The sequence below is a fragment of the Oncorhynchus tshawytscha genome, linkage group LG11 (genome assembly GCF_018296145.1).
Source record: "Oncorhynchus tshawytscha isolate Ot180627B linkage group LG11, Otsh_v2.0, whole genome shotgun sequence".
NCBI lineage: Eukaryota > Metazoa > Chordata > Actinopteri > Salmoniformes > Salmonidae > Oncorhynchus > Oncorhynchus tshawytscha.
The window spans coordinates 7,809,244-7,825,611 of record NC_056439.1 but is presented as its reverse complement, the minus strand read 5'-3'; the positions used below and the strand labels follow the sequence as shown (position 1 = coordinate 7,825,611).

Here is a 16,368-nt window from a genome sequence, read left to right as displayed (position 1 = left end):
CCCCAGTTTAGAAGGTCATAAATATTTTCTAGCCTGAATAAACAGTCAGGTTGAGCTGTACAATGCTGACTCACTCTTGATATGTCTGGAACTGTGAATATGGTACAGTAGAAAGAAAGTAATAAAGCATAGTCATTACTAAGAAATACTACCCAGATACTGTGTTTATTTTATGAGTGTGGCTCTTTATATGATATCTACTTTATATGATTAAGTATTTGGGTTTGGAAATACTATGGGGATGTATTGGGGATTTTATGCGGCCAATATTCCATCAATAACATGATCATTTGAAAAAGCTGCGGGTGGTATTGACAGAGATGCAATGTGAGTATTAAGATGCACTGTGATTGCATGTACCTAACTGTATTGAAAAATACAGTAAATTATTTAAATTGTTCTTGAAACCAGACCAAAACAAACCAAATGCTGGCTTCCAATATCTTTATTAACATTTCTTATATTTACAATGTATTTGATGGAAAACAAAATGATTTGCTCTCAAAACACATTCGTAAAAGTACTGTATTAATCAGCGTAGTACTCTTAGAGTTTCAAACTGAATGTATCTAGATTTTAAAAAATATACAAGAGTATCGTTATTGAAGACATGAAATTATTTACAGATTAGACGACATTGACTTACACAGTAAGATTAAAAAGTAGAAAATGTACCTTGGCCAATCTTTTGGGGGGGAAATAGGGATGATACTTCGGTCACAGAGGGGATCATATGGCCTTTATAAAGGCTTTATAATGCCTTAATGGCCTACATTCAATACAGTAAGTGTTGACATGAACACTCAAATGTAAATTGCTAGGCCTACAACCACATTGCCCTCTGTTTTCCTTTGGCTGGCCAGTATCAAATCAAAAGTCAAGTATCAAATCAAAAGTAGCTCTTGCTGTAACAATGGCCTATTATATGATATGCCACTTTAGGCCTATACCAAAGGCGTATGAGTTGGGAGGTGCCAAGTAATGTCACCACAAGGACCAATGAAAAGACACGATCCTAAATAGCTTCCATTGAAATGTCCATCGGAGTGTTTGAAGGTTTGAACTTTGGCCTCTCAGCCGGCCATCCACAGAGTGAAGGAGATGAGGGTTGTGGGTAATGTAGTTGAAGGTGCGAGGCCAAAGCAGACGATGTAGATCATTCCCAGGAGAACGCTGAGAAAGACACTCCTCTGGTCTTGGATGATTGATTTCAGACACTCACAAAACTGCATAGAAAGGAGATAAATAATTCAATTAATAAACATGTATGTATAGGACTTTTATGAGCAATTCATTTCAGGCAAATTCAATTTTTTTATGTTACAAGTCTAAACTTTTATGAAATATGGAAGAAAAGAGAGAAGACCTTGCATGAAACAACACCAAAACAACAAACCAAAGCCCAAATATATGTATTTTCCGGTAACACTGAATAAAACACAATGTTTCTGAATATAGTTGCCTATTATAGCATAATGGCATAATGTAATGTCAAATGGAGATGCATTATCATGAATATAAATAGAAAATATGGGATTGGAAATTTCAAAGGTTGATGATGCTGTTCCCAATAAGTAATACAACCAGGTCTAACCTAAATCAACAATTCAATACATTTGTAATAATATTAATGGAAATGCAAATCTCTGAAAACATTATCTATGCCATAATCTAAAGATAGCTGTCCTCACTGGGATACAGGTTATGCACAGGCAAAATATTTTAAGAAGACACTACATTTATCTCCTGTAGCGTAAAAGGGCCAGACTTATGCACAACGTAATTGTGAAAATGAAATAAATAAATGAAATAAATGCAAGGAAAATGAATGACCATTTCCGTTTGCTGACTTTTCGCTGAACCGTATCTGCAGTATGTAACAAAATGTTCACAGTTATTCCATAGTAAACTGTAAGGGATGGCGCCGACGAGTTGTTCTGCCCTCTCTGCAACCTCTTCATTTGGGAACGGTTGTTGCGCCTTGCATTTTCTATCCATATGATTCACCAATATGTTTGAGCCATACACAAAGTCCTCCAAAGTGTCCACGCGCACCGTGGCACACTTGTACAAGCAACCCATGATGAGTCTCTTATTTGTGATAACTGTTTTGATGATCATCGTATCGTTGGTTAGCACGGGCATGATATCCGGGATCAGGTGAGCGACTTTGTTGTCACCCAAGTAGATACCGAAGTGCGTGAACAAAGTTCTCGGCACCTCCAAAAGGTCCCCTCTCTGGAGAGACAACGGCGCGTGACTGTGCATCGTGCGCTCTTTGCATCCCGCCTCATTGCGTTTCCTATCCGTCCATTTAAACTCGAAAAGTTTGAAGTTGGAGAGAAGGGATAGCTTCTCGACGAGAAATGTCAACGAGTCGAGCATGTTGAAAGTTCCTGTCCAAAGTTTTCTGAGAGTTGTCTGGAAGTGGGTTTATATGGTAAGTGCACTAGGAGGGGACAGTGCAGCTCGAAGGTAAACCCCGAAGACACGATTGGCCACAAAGGACATTGCTATGGTATTTTTGGCACGTATGTCTTTTTTCTTTAGTCTACATAATTTGGCATATTGTTTACTATACTTTTAATAATTTGTTTACGCTGAAGATGTACATTGATTTGCGTAATTTAAATTCACAACCATTACATTTGTAGGATATACAAATTATAATTACAGGCTCATTGGAATCATATCAACCTACTTTGGAGCCTTTGTTATGGACTCAGGACCTCAAGTTAATGTACATTTTCAATGATAACATGATAAGCCACTAGTTTTGGGGTTGAGGGGAAACGTTGGAGTAAGAGTGAAGGCAGACCGAATATTAGACCGAAAAAATTATGACCTTGTGCCCAGAATCTTGAAGTTTTTTCCCCTTTATTATTGTATTATATACAGTAGGCCCAATGGGACAATCAATACAACATTATGAAGAGCACCTTGTCTGGCCTAATAGGCCTATACTGTCTTTTAATCTAATCTACCTCAGGGATCTTTACAGTTGTTGTATTCTAAGTAAACTGACCTTGTCTGCCAAGCATTGTGCTACTTTTGGAGCAAGCCCTTTGTTTTTTTGCTTTTTTTTTTGGGGGGGGTACCCCATTTTCTCCGCCCCATCACTGCAGCTCCCATATGGATTCCAGAGAGGTGAAGGTCGAGAGCTATAGCAAGCCATTTTTAACTCATTTACAGTATCTCCCGATACAGTATCCCCAACATGTTAGCCTCTCCCATCCCATTCATTGCCAATGACCCGGAGTAAAATGGTTGACTTTTGTTTGTACTGTAGTTGGTCTTGGTTTGTGAAATGTGAGATTCTCTAATTAGGCTATTTAGCTGATTGCTTTGCGGACCGTAGGCTTTTGGCCTGCTTTGCTGACTCATAGTGGCGGGTCTGTTAGGACTATCTCCAATCCAGGATCATTTAGCGTGAATATAAATATTGTATTCAGTGATCCAATTTAGCTACCTGACACTGGCATATGATAACAAAGTGGCATTCCATAGACCAGCAGATTACTTGATAAAATCCTACTGGCTCCAATTTCACGTTCATCGTTTGGACATGAATAGCTCCTTTGGTGAAAGGAGTTCAACTCATTTGATATGTCTTTCAATATATACCAACCTGAATACATGGCTGTTCATTTCAGAGTATAGCAAAATAAGTGTGTGACCTATAACGCCTCAGGTTTTCAAGGTTAACTGGAATCTGGATGGATACAACTACGTCAAGTGTTTATTAAAAACTTGTGCCCCTTGACCCCAAGAAACGGAACATCAAGTACAAACATCAAGCATTCCCTGTTAACATGTATAATATGTTAGTGTAAATGGGTCCATTCCTTAGCTAGCTAACTACCTAAAGAATGAGGCGATGGTAGCTGAAGTTGAACAGGAAAACTGGGTTTTATTGCCTTCAAATTAGAGGCTAACAGAGTTTTAAGATGGCTGCTTTGGGGGGCTGTCGCTGTCAGTCCATATTCGGTCTGCCTTCACTCTTACTCCAACGACTCCCCTCAACCCCAAAACTAGTGGCTTATCATGTTATCATTGAAAATGTACATTAACTTGAGGTCCTGAGTCCATAACAAAGGCTCCAAAGTAGGTTGATGTTTGAAAATACAGGATTTGCTGTTCAGTGTCTGTGTTTATCTAAGTCTGGACAGATTAAAGGCTCCAAAGTGGGTCGATGTTGTATAATTCAGAAGTCAACAAAGATGGAGTCGAAACGTCTTGCATGAACTTCTAACCGTCCTCTTATCAACCAAAATATTTGGGGTTAAAAGTTGTTGTCTGACCGCCATTGACCTTTACAAGACTGCAGATGTGAAGTGGTCTTGTTGGGGTCAGAAAAGGGTTCTGTTGGGGTCATATCCAGGGCAAGTCAAGAGCATGTTGACATCAAACTCCCCTCAACCCTAACTGACTGGTGTCTTAAGATGTCCAATCCAACAGGATTTGCAGTTCAGCGCTTGTCTAAGTCTGGACAGATGATCAGATCTTGACAGTGCCTGGAGAAGTGACAGATAGCCTAGCGATCCTAACAGAACCTGTTTAAATGCACCCAACTCCTGTTAGAAAGTAATGTGACATTTTGTAACGGTAAAAATGAGAGTCCATGTGCCTCATTTATAAAACGTTCTGGTGCACAGATTTGATCGTAAATTGTGCTAATACGGAACGTGAGCTGGGCTTAGACCGTTGTGAGACAGGTTAGTTTTACCCTACTGATGATGTGTTGTTGTAATAGTAATCCTGTCACACCCTGATCTGTTTCACCTGTCCTTGTGCTTGTTTCCACCCCCTCCAGGTGTCAACCATCTTCCCCATTATCCCCTGGGTATTTATACCTGTGTTTTCTGTCTGTCTGTGCCAGTTCGTCTTGTATTGTCAAGTCAACCAGCGTGTTACGCCATGCTCCTGCTTTTTTTTCCTCTGTTTTTTTTTGCTAGTCCTCCCGGTTTTGACCCTTGCCTGCCTTGACTCTGAACCAGCCTACCTGACCATACTGCCTGCCCTAACCTCGAGCCTGCCTGCCACTCTGTACATCCTGGACTCTGACCTTGTTATTATATTTTGCCTGTCCACGACCATTCTCTTGCCTGCCCCTCGGATTACAATAAATATCAGAGACTCGAACCATCTGCCTCCCATGTCTGCATCTGGGTCTTGCCCTGTGCCCTTATAGTACGAACTGGCCATGACAGACCCAGCAGACTTGGACCATCTCCGCCACGCTGTCTCCCTGCTCCCCGAGAACCCTGCTTACCTCCTCCGGAGCGATATTTTGGGGATCCTGGAACCTGCCGGGGTTTACTTTCTCAGTGCTCCCTTATTTTTGAGCTACAGCCATCTTTGTTCCCTTCGGACCGGTCAAAGATAGCATATATTATTACGCTAATGTTGGGAAGGGTGCTGGGTGACGGAATTTTGGGAGCAACAATCTGCCATTTGTCGTCATCTGGAAGATTTCATGGCAGAGGTGAGGAAGGTGTTAGATTCTCCGGTATCCGGGAGAGAGGTGACCTGCAAACTACTTGAATTACGTGAACACTCCCGTAGTGTGGCAGACTACGCAGTAGATTTTCCCACGTTGGCCGCTGAGAGTGTCAGGAATCCGGAGTCCCTATTCGATACCTTCCTTCCACAGACTTTCAGAGGGAATAAAAGACGAGCAGCTCGGGAGTTACCGCTTGGCCTTGATTCCCTTATCGCCCTTACTCTTAGGATTGATGGCCGTCTACGGGAACGCAGGAGTGAGAGGAGGTCTGGTCTTGGGCACACTTGTTCATCCGCTGCTGCTCATTCATTTCCAAAGGAATTCGGAAGTCCCCGGAGGCTGTATTTCCGAGAAGACCCGAAGCCACCCGAGATCCCTCGAGAATCATCAGCGACGGGTGAGTCAGATACACCGGAACCTATGCAACTGGGCAGAGCTAGATTATCACCTAGGGAACATTCACATAGGCTAAGTTCCAACAGTTGTCTGTACTGTGGGGCTGTGGGACATTATATAGCTACCTGCCCGGTTAAAAGACCTATTTCTTTAGTAGGTACAAGTACTCGGGTGAGGCAGACTGGGAATCCTCTAATTTCCATCAACTGCACTCCCTTTTTTGTGAAACTGCTGTGGGGAAACCAGTCTCTCCGGGTGCTCATTGACTCTGGGGCAGATGAGAGTTTTATGGACGCTACCCTATTTTCTGAATTAGGTAACCCCACTCAACTCCACTCTGTTCCCATGGACGCTAGAGCACTGGACGGCCGCTCCATTGGTAGAGTTACCCACAGCACTGTTCCTGTTAACCTGCGGGTTTCAGGAAATCACAGTGAAGCTATACAGCTTCTCCTCACCCCCCCCCCTCCCATGTTCGTGTTTTGGGATTTTCTTGGCTCCAAAAATACAACCCCGTTAATGACTGGACCACGAGCTCAATCCTAGGTTGGAGTCCGTTCTGCCATTCCCTTTGCCTCAAAGCAGCGCAGCCTTCCCAAGACAGCCTCCCCAGGGCTTAAGTCAATCCTCGGATTTCTCTGCCATCCCCGCAGAGTACCTTGACCTCCTGGAGGTCTTCAGCAAGGCATGGGCTACTTGTCTTCCCCTGCATCGTCCCTACGATTGTGCCATTGACCTTCATCCAGGCACCACACCACCTCGGGGTCGGCTATATTCCCTATCATGCCCAAAGTCCAAGGCCATGGAGGAGTATATTGAGGACCCTCTGGCTGCTAGAGACATCCGTCCTTCTGCATCCCCTGCCGGCGCCGTTTTTTTCTTTGTGGAAAAGGACAAGACTCTGTGTCCGTGCATTGGCTACCAGGGCCTTAATGACATAACGATCAAGAATCGTTACCCCCCTACCACTCCTCTCCTCAGCTTTCGAACCTCTCAAGGGGGCTACCATCATCTCCAAGCTGGACCTTCAGAATACCTACCACCTGGTTCGGATACGCAAAGTGGATGAGTGGAAGACAGCCTTCAAGACTGCCAGTGGACATTATGAGTACCTGATCATGCCGTTTGGACTCACCAACGCTCCCTTCCAGGCCCTGGTAAACAATGTGCTCCGGGACATGTTAAATCATTTTGTGTTCGTCTATCTCGATGACGTCCTGTTTCTTCCCCCATCCTGCCCAAGAATACGTAATCCATGTTCGACAAGTCCTTCAGCGCCTCCTGGAGAATCAGATATTTGTGAAAGCGGAGAAATGCCAGTTCCACCTTTCCACCCTCTCGTTTCTGGGATATGTCATCGCTGAAGAAAATGTCCAGATGGACATGCAAGAGGAAGGCCGTAGTATCATATAGGAGTTTAGGTGCAATTTAGATTTTGGACACCAGATGGCAGCAGTGTGTGTGCAGAGACAAATCAAATCAAATCAAATTTTATTTCAAATCAAATCAAATCAAATTTTATTTGTCACATACACATGGTTAGCAGATGTTAATGCGAGTGTAGCGAAATGCTTGTGCTTCTAGTTCCGACAATGCAGTAATAACGAGCAAGTAATCTAACTAACAATTCCAAAAAAACTACTGTCTTATACACAGTGTAAGGGGATAAAGAATATGTACATAAGGATATATGAATGAGTGATGGTACAGAGCAGCATAGGCAAGATACAGTAGATGATATCGAGTACAGTATATACATATGAGATAAGTATGTAAACCAAGTGGCATAGTTAAAGTGGCTAGTGATACATGTATTACATAAGGATGCAGTCGATGATATAGAGTACAGTATCAACGTATGCATATGAGATGAACAATGTAGGGTAAGTAACATTATATAAGGTAGCATTGTTTAAAGTGGCTAGTGATATATTTACATCATTTCCCATCAATTCCCATGATTAAAGTGGCTGGAGTAGAGTCAGTGTCATTGACAGTGTGTTGGCAGTAGCCACTCAATGTTAGTGGTGGCTGTTTAACAGTCTGATGGCCAGCAGGGGTTCAAACTGTAGAACCCAGTTCCTACATTTTAATATAAAAATAAAACAAAACTATGCTATATTTTATCTCTGTGACCCTCAGGATGACAAATCAGAGCATGATTGCTGAATGTAAGTACATTATTTAGAGGTGAATGTATCACACCAGTTGCCATAAGTTGTATGTTGTGCACACTTCTCAAACAAAAGCATGGTATTTTTTTCACCGTAATAACATGCTGTAAATTGAACAGTGCAGTTATATTAACATGAATTTAAGCTTTCTGCTTATGTAAGACATGTCTATGTCTTGGAAAGTTTGCCGTTACTTACAAAGTCATTCTAGTCACATTAGCGAACGTTCACGGCATAGGAACAGGGACACCGATCCCGTAGATCCTTGAGATAGCTGTAACGATGTGCGGAGAGGGAGTACACGTGACAATAGCAGATAAAATATCAAATGTGGGCCTCCTGTGGTGGGCCGGGCTCAGTGCACGCTAACCAAGGTTGCCAGGTGCACGGTGTTTCCTCCGACACATTGGTGCGGATGGCTTCCGGGTTGGATGCGCGCTGTGTTAAGAAGCAGTGTGGTTTGGTTGGGTTGGGTATCGGAGGACGCATGACTTTCGACCTTCGTCTCTCCCGAGCCCATACGGGAGTTGTAGCGATGAGACAAGATAGTAGCTACTAACAATTGGATACCACAAAATTGGGGAGAAAAAGGGGGGAAAATTCAACAACAACAAAAATAGTAAATGTGCCTAGTCTGGTCTAGCCAAAAGCTTGCAGATACTGTGCGTCTACAATAGCCTACATGATGAGATTATTATGGATAAGAGCAATAATATTTGTATTTACAAAACGGCAGTCAAGCATCATGTCACCAGAATAAGACCCTCAACAATTATTGGAAAGGAGCATCAAGCTCAACACCGTGCACGTTCACAACCCTGTGACGTTTATCATAATTGATTTCATCTGTAAACTAATAAACTACATGTGTTCCCGAGTCGTAGTGGGAGGACCACACACCATGTCATCATGTGACTCCAAGTTGACTTCGATATGTTGGTTATTGTATCAATATTTGTGCATAAAGGAGTTTCCACCACCATTTCTTGCATAATTAATTTTATCATCACAAAAAGATCCCACCATGTCGAACAAACAAATACTGTAAGCATTTATACAATTGTACCGAAACTTCCTGTTTCCATCACAGCTGTCATGTGACTTTACCTGCATAAAAACTCTAGATGGAAACGTGGTTGGAGTGATTCATAAATCTTGAAGTTTACATTAAATTATGCCGTTTACATAGATTTTGCATGACATTTTGTGATTTACAAATGAAATATAGGCCTACTTATTTTTGAACAACAACTGTATTAATGGGGGTATATATTATTATATAAACCAAATGTCATATTTTAAGAAATTACCATATGCAGAATGTGGTATAAAAATGAAGAACATTATGATAACCAAATGTCAACCAGCGCTCTCATGTCCCACTTTTGGTGGTAATACCACATTCAGCTGAATGAGCTTACGGTCCGTGACCATAAATTGAACTCCTGGGTGGCATTAAAACAAACCTTTGGCCTCTTCCCACTCAGAGATTTACACCCCAGTCAAATGGCCAGTTATAGTTATAGCAGCCACCACTGGGGGACTTTTAACAAGGGTCCTGAAAGGTAATTCCATGAAGGCCACCAATAGTCAGTGTCGGCTTTGTTCTTGACTTCATAAACTTGAGATTATTACTGAGAGAAGCATGTTGGCTAGGTGAGAGTCACGAGTTTGAGGATAACTCAAAAACTGCTCGTTATGCATATTGCTTTCTTCTGACTGAACTGTCAGTGATATACACTGTATAACTCATTGAACCATTTAGGGTTGCAAAGGCGAATACGGGTGAATCTTAACTTCCACTTAAAGCTGGAATCCTTGGCGGTCAAACTGCCAGGTCCGTTTGCGATGCAACAACAAAGAAGTCACTGCAAATCCCCTCTGACGTCATTGCACTTGTGATAGGAGAGCGCAATATGCACTGCACATGTTTTGTTATATGCTGCGTGAAACCCCTCAATTCGTCAACAAAAACAAAAACAGTGGTGGGGCAGCCAGTGGCGCTCTTTCCCCCTACTGCGGATTCTATCTTTAAGCAGAATTTCCACTTGGTCATGCTTTGATGTCAATGGGAGACTAAATAAACATTTGACTGAAGTTGAAGTTAGGATTTTCCCCATACTGAGACTTGAAATTCTTAGACTAACTGACTTAACAGCTAACTGCACTGTATATGCAATAAAAAATTTGAACACAGCTATCTCTTAGTGTTGAAGCCAATGTAATGAGAGGCTTTGATGCTGTCGGCCGCCATATTGGTATTCCCAGAAGGAGCAGTCCCCCATAGGAATTAAGGGAATTCGACATGACAAAATTACATGTATTTTAGTATTTCTTAATCGTAATGAGGACAGCAGCATTAGTACTTTTTATGTTCCATTTTGATTTTTAGTTTATATAATCTAATTCAAAAGTATTTATTAAGGTGTCTGTAAAAGAATATAATTCGCAAAAAAACAAATGTAGACCTTAATAAATACATTTTTATAGCTTCTCCCCCCCCAAAAAAATTCAGTGACGGCGTACCACCAAACTGGCAGCGCGGTGGTATTAATACAGCGGCGCTGAGAGTCATCCACGTTTTATAAACACCAGTGGGTGCAGCAGACTAGATACAGAACTGGAAAAAGGCAGATTGCAGGTTCAAATGTCCATGCAGTTACCTCAGTGTAGCTAACTGATAAACAAGAGGAGGTGTTCTTGTTTTCTCATGGTAAATGCAATACGTGATTGAAAACTCTCCAACACAAATTCCTCTCAACAGACAGTCACACCAACATAGGACAGAGCATCCAAGCCCTATCTTATCAGTTGGTCCCAAGTATTTCTTCCTGGCACTTGCGAGAGTCCGGGAGCATTAGGAAACTATTTCCATCTGGCGTCTTTCTCCAGTCTCAAGGAGGAGGAAGAGGGGAGTTCAGCGAAAGTTCGTGGAGAGTTTTTTTTAGGTTTGATGGGCCCAACAGTTCACTCCCAGGTCAGCAAGGCCTTATCTGTCTGGGTGCCTGGGTTTCGTATGTTGTTTCCCAAAGTAAAAGTGGGTTACGGAGAGGTAGCCAAGGTGTGATTTTTTTCTTTCTTTCTCACCAATGTCAACAGCGGGGGCTACAGATGTAGCTTCATGAGCCACTAGGTATCGTTATGACTCCTCCAACTGTTTGCTTTGGCGTGGAAAGCAAAAAAAGAACTGAAAGAAGATGTTGGACACCCTTGCCAGAAATGTAGCCTAGCTACCAGTAAATAAGATACAACTAGCATTGTGTTTATGGTGGTGTGCATGGTGATGCATGGGTGTCCAATACAAGACAGTAGGCTATTATGAGTGTCAGTTACGTTTCATTTACAGCATATTATATATAGATCCATCAATGAAGACCCTGGTGGAAATAAGAAAATACCGGAGCACTGCCTGGGTGAAAATGTATAGACCTATTTGTATGCACCTATTTGTATGCACCTATTGAATGCATTCAGATGGCACTGCCCAGAGCAGTGTACCACTACTGCCCAGTCAGAGATCCCAATTCTTCAGATTTCTCAACCGCCCCCGAATGCTTGAAATCTGTTGGACGACAGCGTAGAGGGGTGTCGGGCATTTTTGCTGGGATTGAACTCCTGGCCTTAATAGCCTATATGAAGCTAATGCCTCACATCTCATGCCCAACCTATCAAGAACTCTGACCTCAATTCAATCAAACTCTCGTTCTGGGATTATTATTATTTTTGCCTGTGGTCTTACGTGAGCGCCACTACATTGACATTGCATTCCTAGTCGTCTTTATTGAAGTCTAGTTGGGCATCTCAGTACAATTGCTGAATCGTATTGTAACAAACAGCGACAGGGCAATGTCCCTTGCGGGTCTCGAACCCCTGGTCTCCCAGATTCGAAAGCCTACCTAAGGCAAGGGTCTTGACACTGCGCTTCATTATACCAAGTCCTCCACATGAACACAACTCTCCGATGACCTCACGGACAGCATCCCACTTCTGACACCAGTGTAGCGAACGGTGATAGTGAAACCCCCTTTTGCGGGTCTTTTGCCACGCCAGGGTCATGGGTTCAGTTCCTGCTGGGGCACCCATACGAAAATGTATGGAGGCACTACTGCAAGTCACTTTAGATAAGAGTGTCTGCTAAATGACATACTTCTGGAGATCATAACCAGGCTGTTTCGGCTAGGGTCAAGGCTGATAATCTGTGTCGGGCGACTGAAAAAACAATAACCTAGAACGCCCTGATGGTTCCTATTCAGTAGTAGGACTTTATTAAACAAACAGGAAATATTGTCTCTTCCATGGCCTCAAAATAAACCAAGACTCTCCAAGTCTTGGGACATATGAGGACACTGATATGTTGTTTATAGTCTCATTGCCAGAAACAAATGGCCATCTGTTTCCATCCTCCAGAAGTTCCTTAAAAATAGAAAACATACCAGATACCACAGCCAATTAGGCGCAAAGTTGCCCATTGGAAGCCTTGTTTTTATTCATAGGCTTTGTGGCTAATAATGTGTGCAGTGTTGGAGCTACACAGTACACACAATGTGTAGCTTCAGTGTTAGATTCAGGGCTAACAATGTGTGTAGCTAGGAACAACTCTCTTCCCAGGAGGACCACAATGAAAAGGACTGTCACGGCATTTTTTTGTAATGGTGGTTCATGTAATTGATTACAGACCGATTTATTGATTTTGGACAATGAAATGTGTCATAGCTTTCACATCCTGACTCATTGTAAAACTTGATGTGTCAGTACGTCTGGAAAAACTCAGGAGGTTTAAAGCCACTTTAGGACAACAACTGGCTTCCGTGATGTTTATTCTTTTAGACAGGACAGGAGATGCATGCGTATTCCTGAATATAAATACTGAATATTCTCTTGTAATATATCCAGGGGGATAAATGCTTTACCAATTTTCCACAACAAACAAGTATTTGTATTTTCAAAAGGAATTATAATTTAATCAATGTGTAGGGTATATACATTGAAATACAGTAAAGTCCCAAATGATTGGCACCCTTGATCAATGACTGTATATATGACTGGACAAAGCCGTCGATCACCTGACACCATTCCTTCCTATGTGAAGACTCAATAGCGCATTGAAGCCGGTTAAACTGCCGTCTCAGGTCGGAACAGTTTGTGCTGCAGGCTGAGATTAGCAACAAAATGATCATTAAAACTTGTTCTGTGTGCGATTTAAAAAATAATTGGTGGAAGGACATACATCTGGTGTATTAGAAACAAATGTTGGTACCATGATTGTCTTCGAAAAAATGGTCTTTATTTATATGAAGATTGACCCCGAAGACTTTTCCCATTCACTAAAATGGGGGATCCTGTTTTCAGCTAACATTGCCGGCAGTACCGAGGTCAGCCTTGAACTACCATGGCTTCAATGAGAGGGTGCAGTCGTTCTCCCCTGCCCTTTATAAAGATTAGCAAAAAAAGACTGTATCAAATAAATAATATACAGAGCTACAGTAGCAGTCAAAAGTTTGGACACACCTACTCATTCAAGGGTTTTCCTTTATTTGTACTATTTTCTACATTGCAGAATAAGAGTGGTCATCAAGACAAAGAAATAACACATTTGTAATCTATACCGCATGCTATGATAGAAAAAACCCCAGTGTTCGTTGTTTGCAGTTCGTTGTAGCTGTTGCATGGAAGTCAGGCGCAGGAGAGCAGAGATGAGTGAACAACGCACTTTACTTAAGAAATAGCACACAGTAACAATACCAATGTGCGAACAATAATGGTTGCCACAAAGCACGGGTGAAAACAGCACCCGGAAAAACACACCCGTGAACTTACCGACCTGAACAACAAACAATCACACACAAAGACATGGGGGAAACAGAGGGTTAAATACATGACCAGTAATTGGGAAATGACAACAAAATGAAAAGTGGATCGGCGATGGCTAGAAGACCGGCGATGGCTAGAAGACCGGCGATGGCTAGAAGACCGGCGATGGCTAGAAGACCGGCGATGGCTAGAAGACCGGCGATGGCTAGAAGACCGGCGATGTCGACCGCCGAGCGCCGCCCGAACAAGGAGAGGAACCGACTTCGGCGGAAGTCGTGACAGTAGTAACTTCTTTGTTGTTGTAGTAGCAAACAGATGTGGCTCTTTCACCATTAAGGCTTTCACATTTAAACTAATACAATTGCTCATAAAAAATAGATTTTGTTAAACAAGTAACATTTGGAATCATGTAGGAACCCCAAAAAAGGTTAAACAAATCAAAATATATTTATTTGAGATTCTTCAAAGTAGCCTACCATTGCCTTCATGACAGCTTTGCACACACTTGGCATCCTCTCAACCAGCTTCATGAGGTAATCACCTGGAATGCATTTCAATTAAACTAATACAATTGTTCAGAAAAATTGATTTTGTTAAACAAGTCATATTTTTTCTCTTAAAAAGATAGGGGTCAAAATAATTTGTCTCTCCTGTTTTCAATATCTTGCAATGCCTCACCTTCCGAGGATAACGGCACTGATCTTTTTTCTCAAATATTTTAGGGAATCTTAGACCAGTCCTCCATACAGAATATTTCCAGATGCTTGATATCCTTCATTTGCACTGATGACCTGCCCTCTTCAATTCAAACCACAGGTTTTCAATGGGGTCCAAGTCCGGAGACTGAGATGGCCTTTGCAAAATGTTGATTTTTGTGGTCAATTAACTATTTTAGAAAAAGGTATTATTGCAAGGTATTGAAAACAGGGGTGCCAATAATTTTAACCCCTATCTTTTTGAGAGAGAAGCATGTTACTTGTTTAAAAAATCTATTTATCTGAGCAATTGTATTAGTATATAATAATTTTATTTTCCAAAAGTGTTGAGCATGCAATATAGCTCTATTTGTGTTATTTATTTTATAGTCTTTTTTGCTCATCTTTATCAGGAGTTCCAATCATTTTGGTCCTGACTGTAGCTCACCTTAACTGTGAAACAAAAGTAACCTCTTATCGTTTCGCTCTCTTACCAGTAGGCATGCTTTAACGACAACTCACTGACGTCAAAAAAAAGCCCACTTGAAACATACGGCATTGTCCCTGTGACTTTCGAGTGGGGACATTTGCATGCAATGTACGTAGGCAGGTCTTTTTGGGGCGCTACAGCAATGGAAGTAGCCTCCATTCCAACTGTTCTCTAAACTATTTTTCCCTTACGTGCTCTGCTAGGCTCCAATTCAAATCACAAAGTCCCAATAGCCTAATTGTTGGTGTGACAGCGTCTCGAGAATACAAAATAAAGCTTTTAAGAGCTTTAAAAAATAAAAAGCTGCATTGTTTTTTTGCGCAACATCAACACATGGAAACGTGTTTGCCCAACAGGCCGAAGCGAAACTAACAGTTAATACCCACATTATAATTCAAGGCCCTCTCGTAAACAATCATTTCATGACAGTGAGATATTGGCGGGGAATATTGTGTTGACATGCATCACCACTGACAGCGCCGCCTTCGCCTGCGTTGTTCTGTCTCGACATAAAAGCCTCTTTCAGAAGTACCATAAACACTATTTGTGTTTTGTTCATTAAGTTTGATTCACTTTATAGGCTTAAACAACTCTCATTCGGATAGATTGACCGGTTAAAATAGATTTCTCTGTCATGCTGTGATTCACAGGCCTCTTAGTGGTTGTGGGAACGTTTCCTCTTTTTCACTGTAAGAAGCTGAGAATGGCTGTGAAAATGTTTCCTATTTTTCAACGTCGGTAAGAAGCATGTTTGTGGTAACGCTTCCTATAATTTCAACGTTGGTAAGAAGCATGTTTGTGGTAACGCTTCCTATAATTTCAACGTCGGTAAGAAGCATGTTTGTGGTAACGCTTCCTATAATTTCAACGTCGGTAAGAAGCATGTTTGTGGTAACGCTTCCTATAATGTTTGTGGTAACGCTTCCTATAATGTTTGTGGTAACGCTTCCTATAATGTTTGTGGTAACGCTTCCTATAATGTTTGTGGTAACGCTTCCTATAATGTTTGTGGTAACGCTTCCTATAATGTTTGTGGTAACGCTTCCTATAATGTTTGTGGTAACGCTTCCTATAATGTTTGTGGTAACGCTTCCTATAATGTTTGTGGTAACGCTTCCTATAATGTTTGTGGTAACGCTTCCTATAATGTTTGTGGTAACGCTTCCTATAATGTTTGTGGTAACGCTTCCTATAATGTTTGTGGTAACGCTTCCTATAATGTTTGTGGTAACGCTTCCTATAATTTCAACGTCGGTAAGAAGCATGTTTGTGGTAACGCTTCCTATTTTTCTATGTCTG

At 41.7% G+C, this 16,368-nt stretch overlaps 1 protein-coding gene across 1 annotated transcript; it reads right to left on the bottom strand.

Annotated features, from left to right (window-relative positions):
* Positions 1-430: 430 nt before the first annotated feature.
* Positions 431-2,426, bottom strand: LOC112262267 (lecithin retinol acyltransferase). Its single transcript, XM_024437957.2, has 2 exons — positions 1,834-2,426; positions 431-1,226 (listed from the first exon to the last, which is right to left on the bottom strand). The coding sequence occupies exons 1-2, from the start codon at positions 2,383-2,385 to the stop codon at positions 1,074-1,076; spliced, it is 705 nt and encodes a 234-aa protein (XP_024293725.1). The 5' UTR covers positions 2,386-2,426; the 3' UTR covers positions 431-1,073.
* Between the last annotated feature and the right edge of the window lie 13,942 nt (positions 2,427-16,368).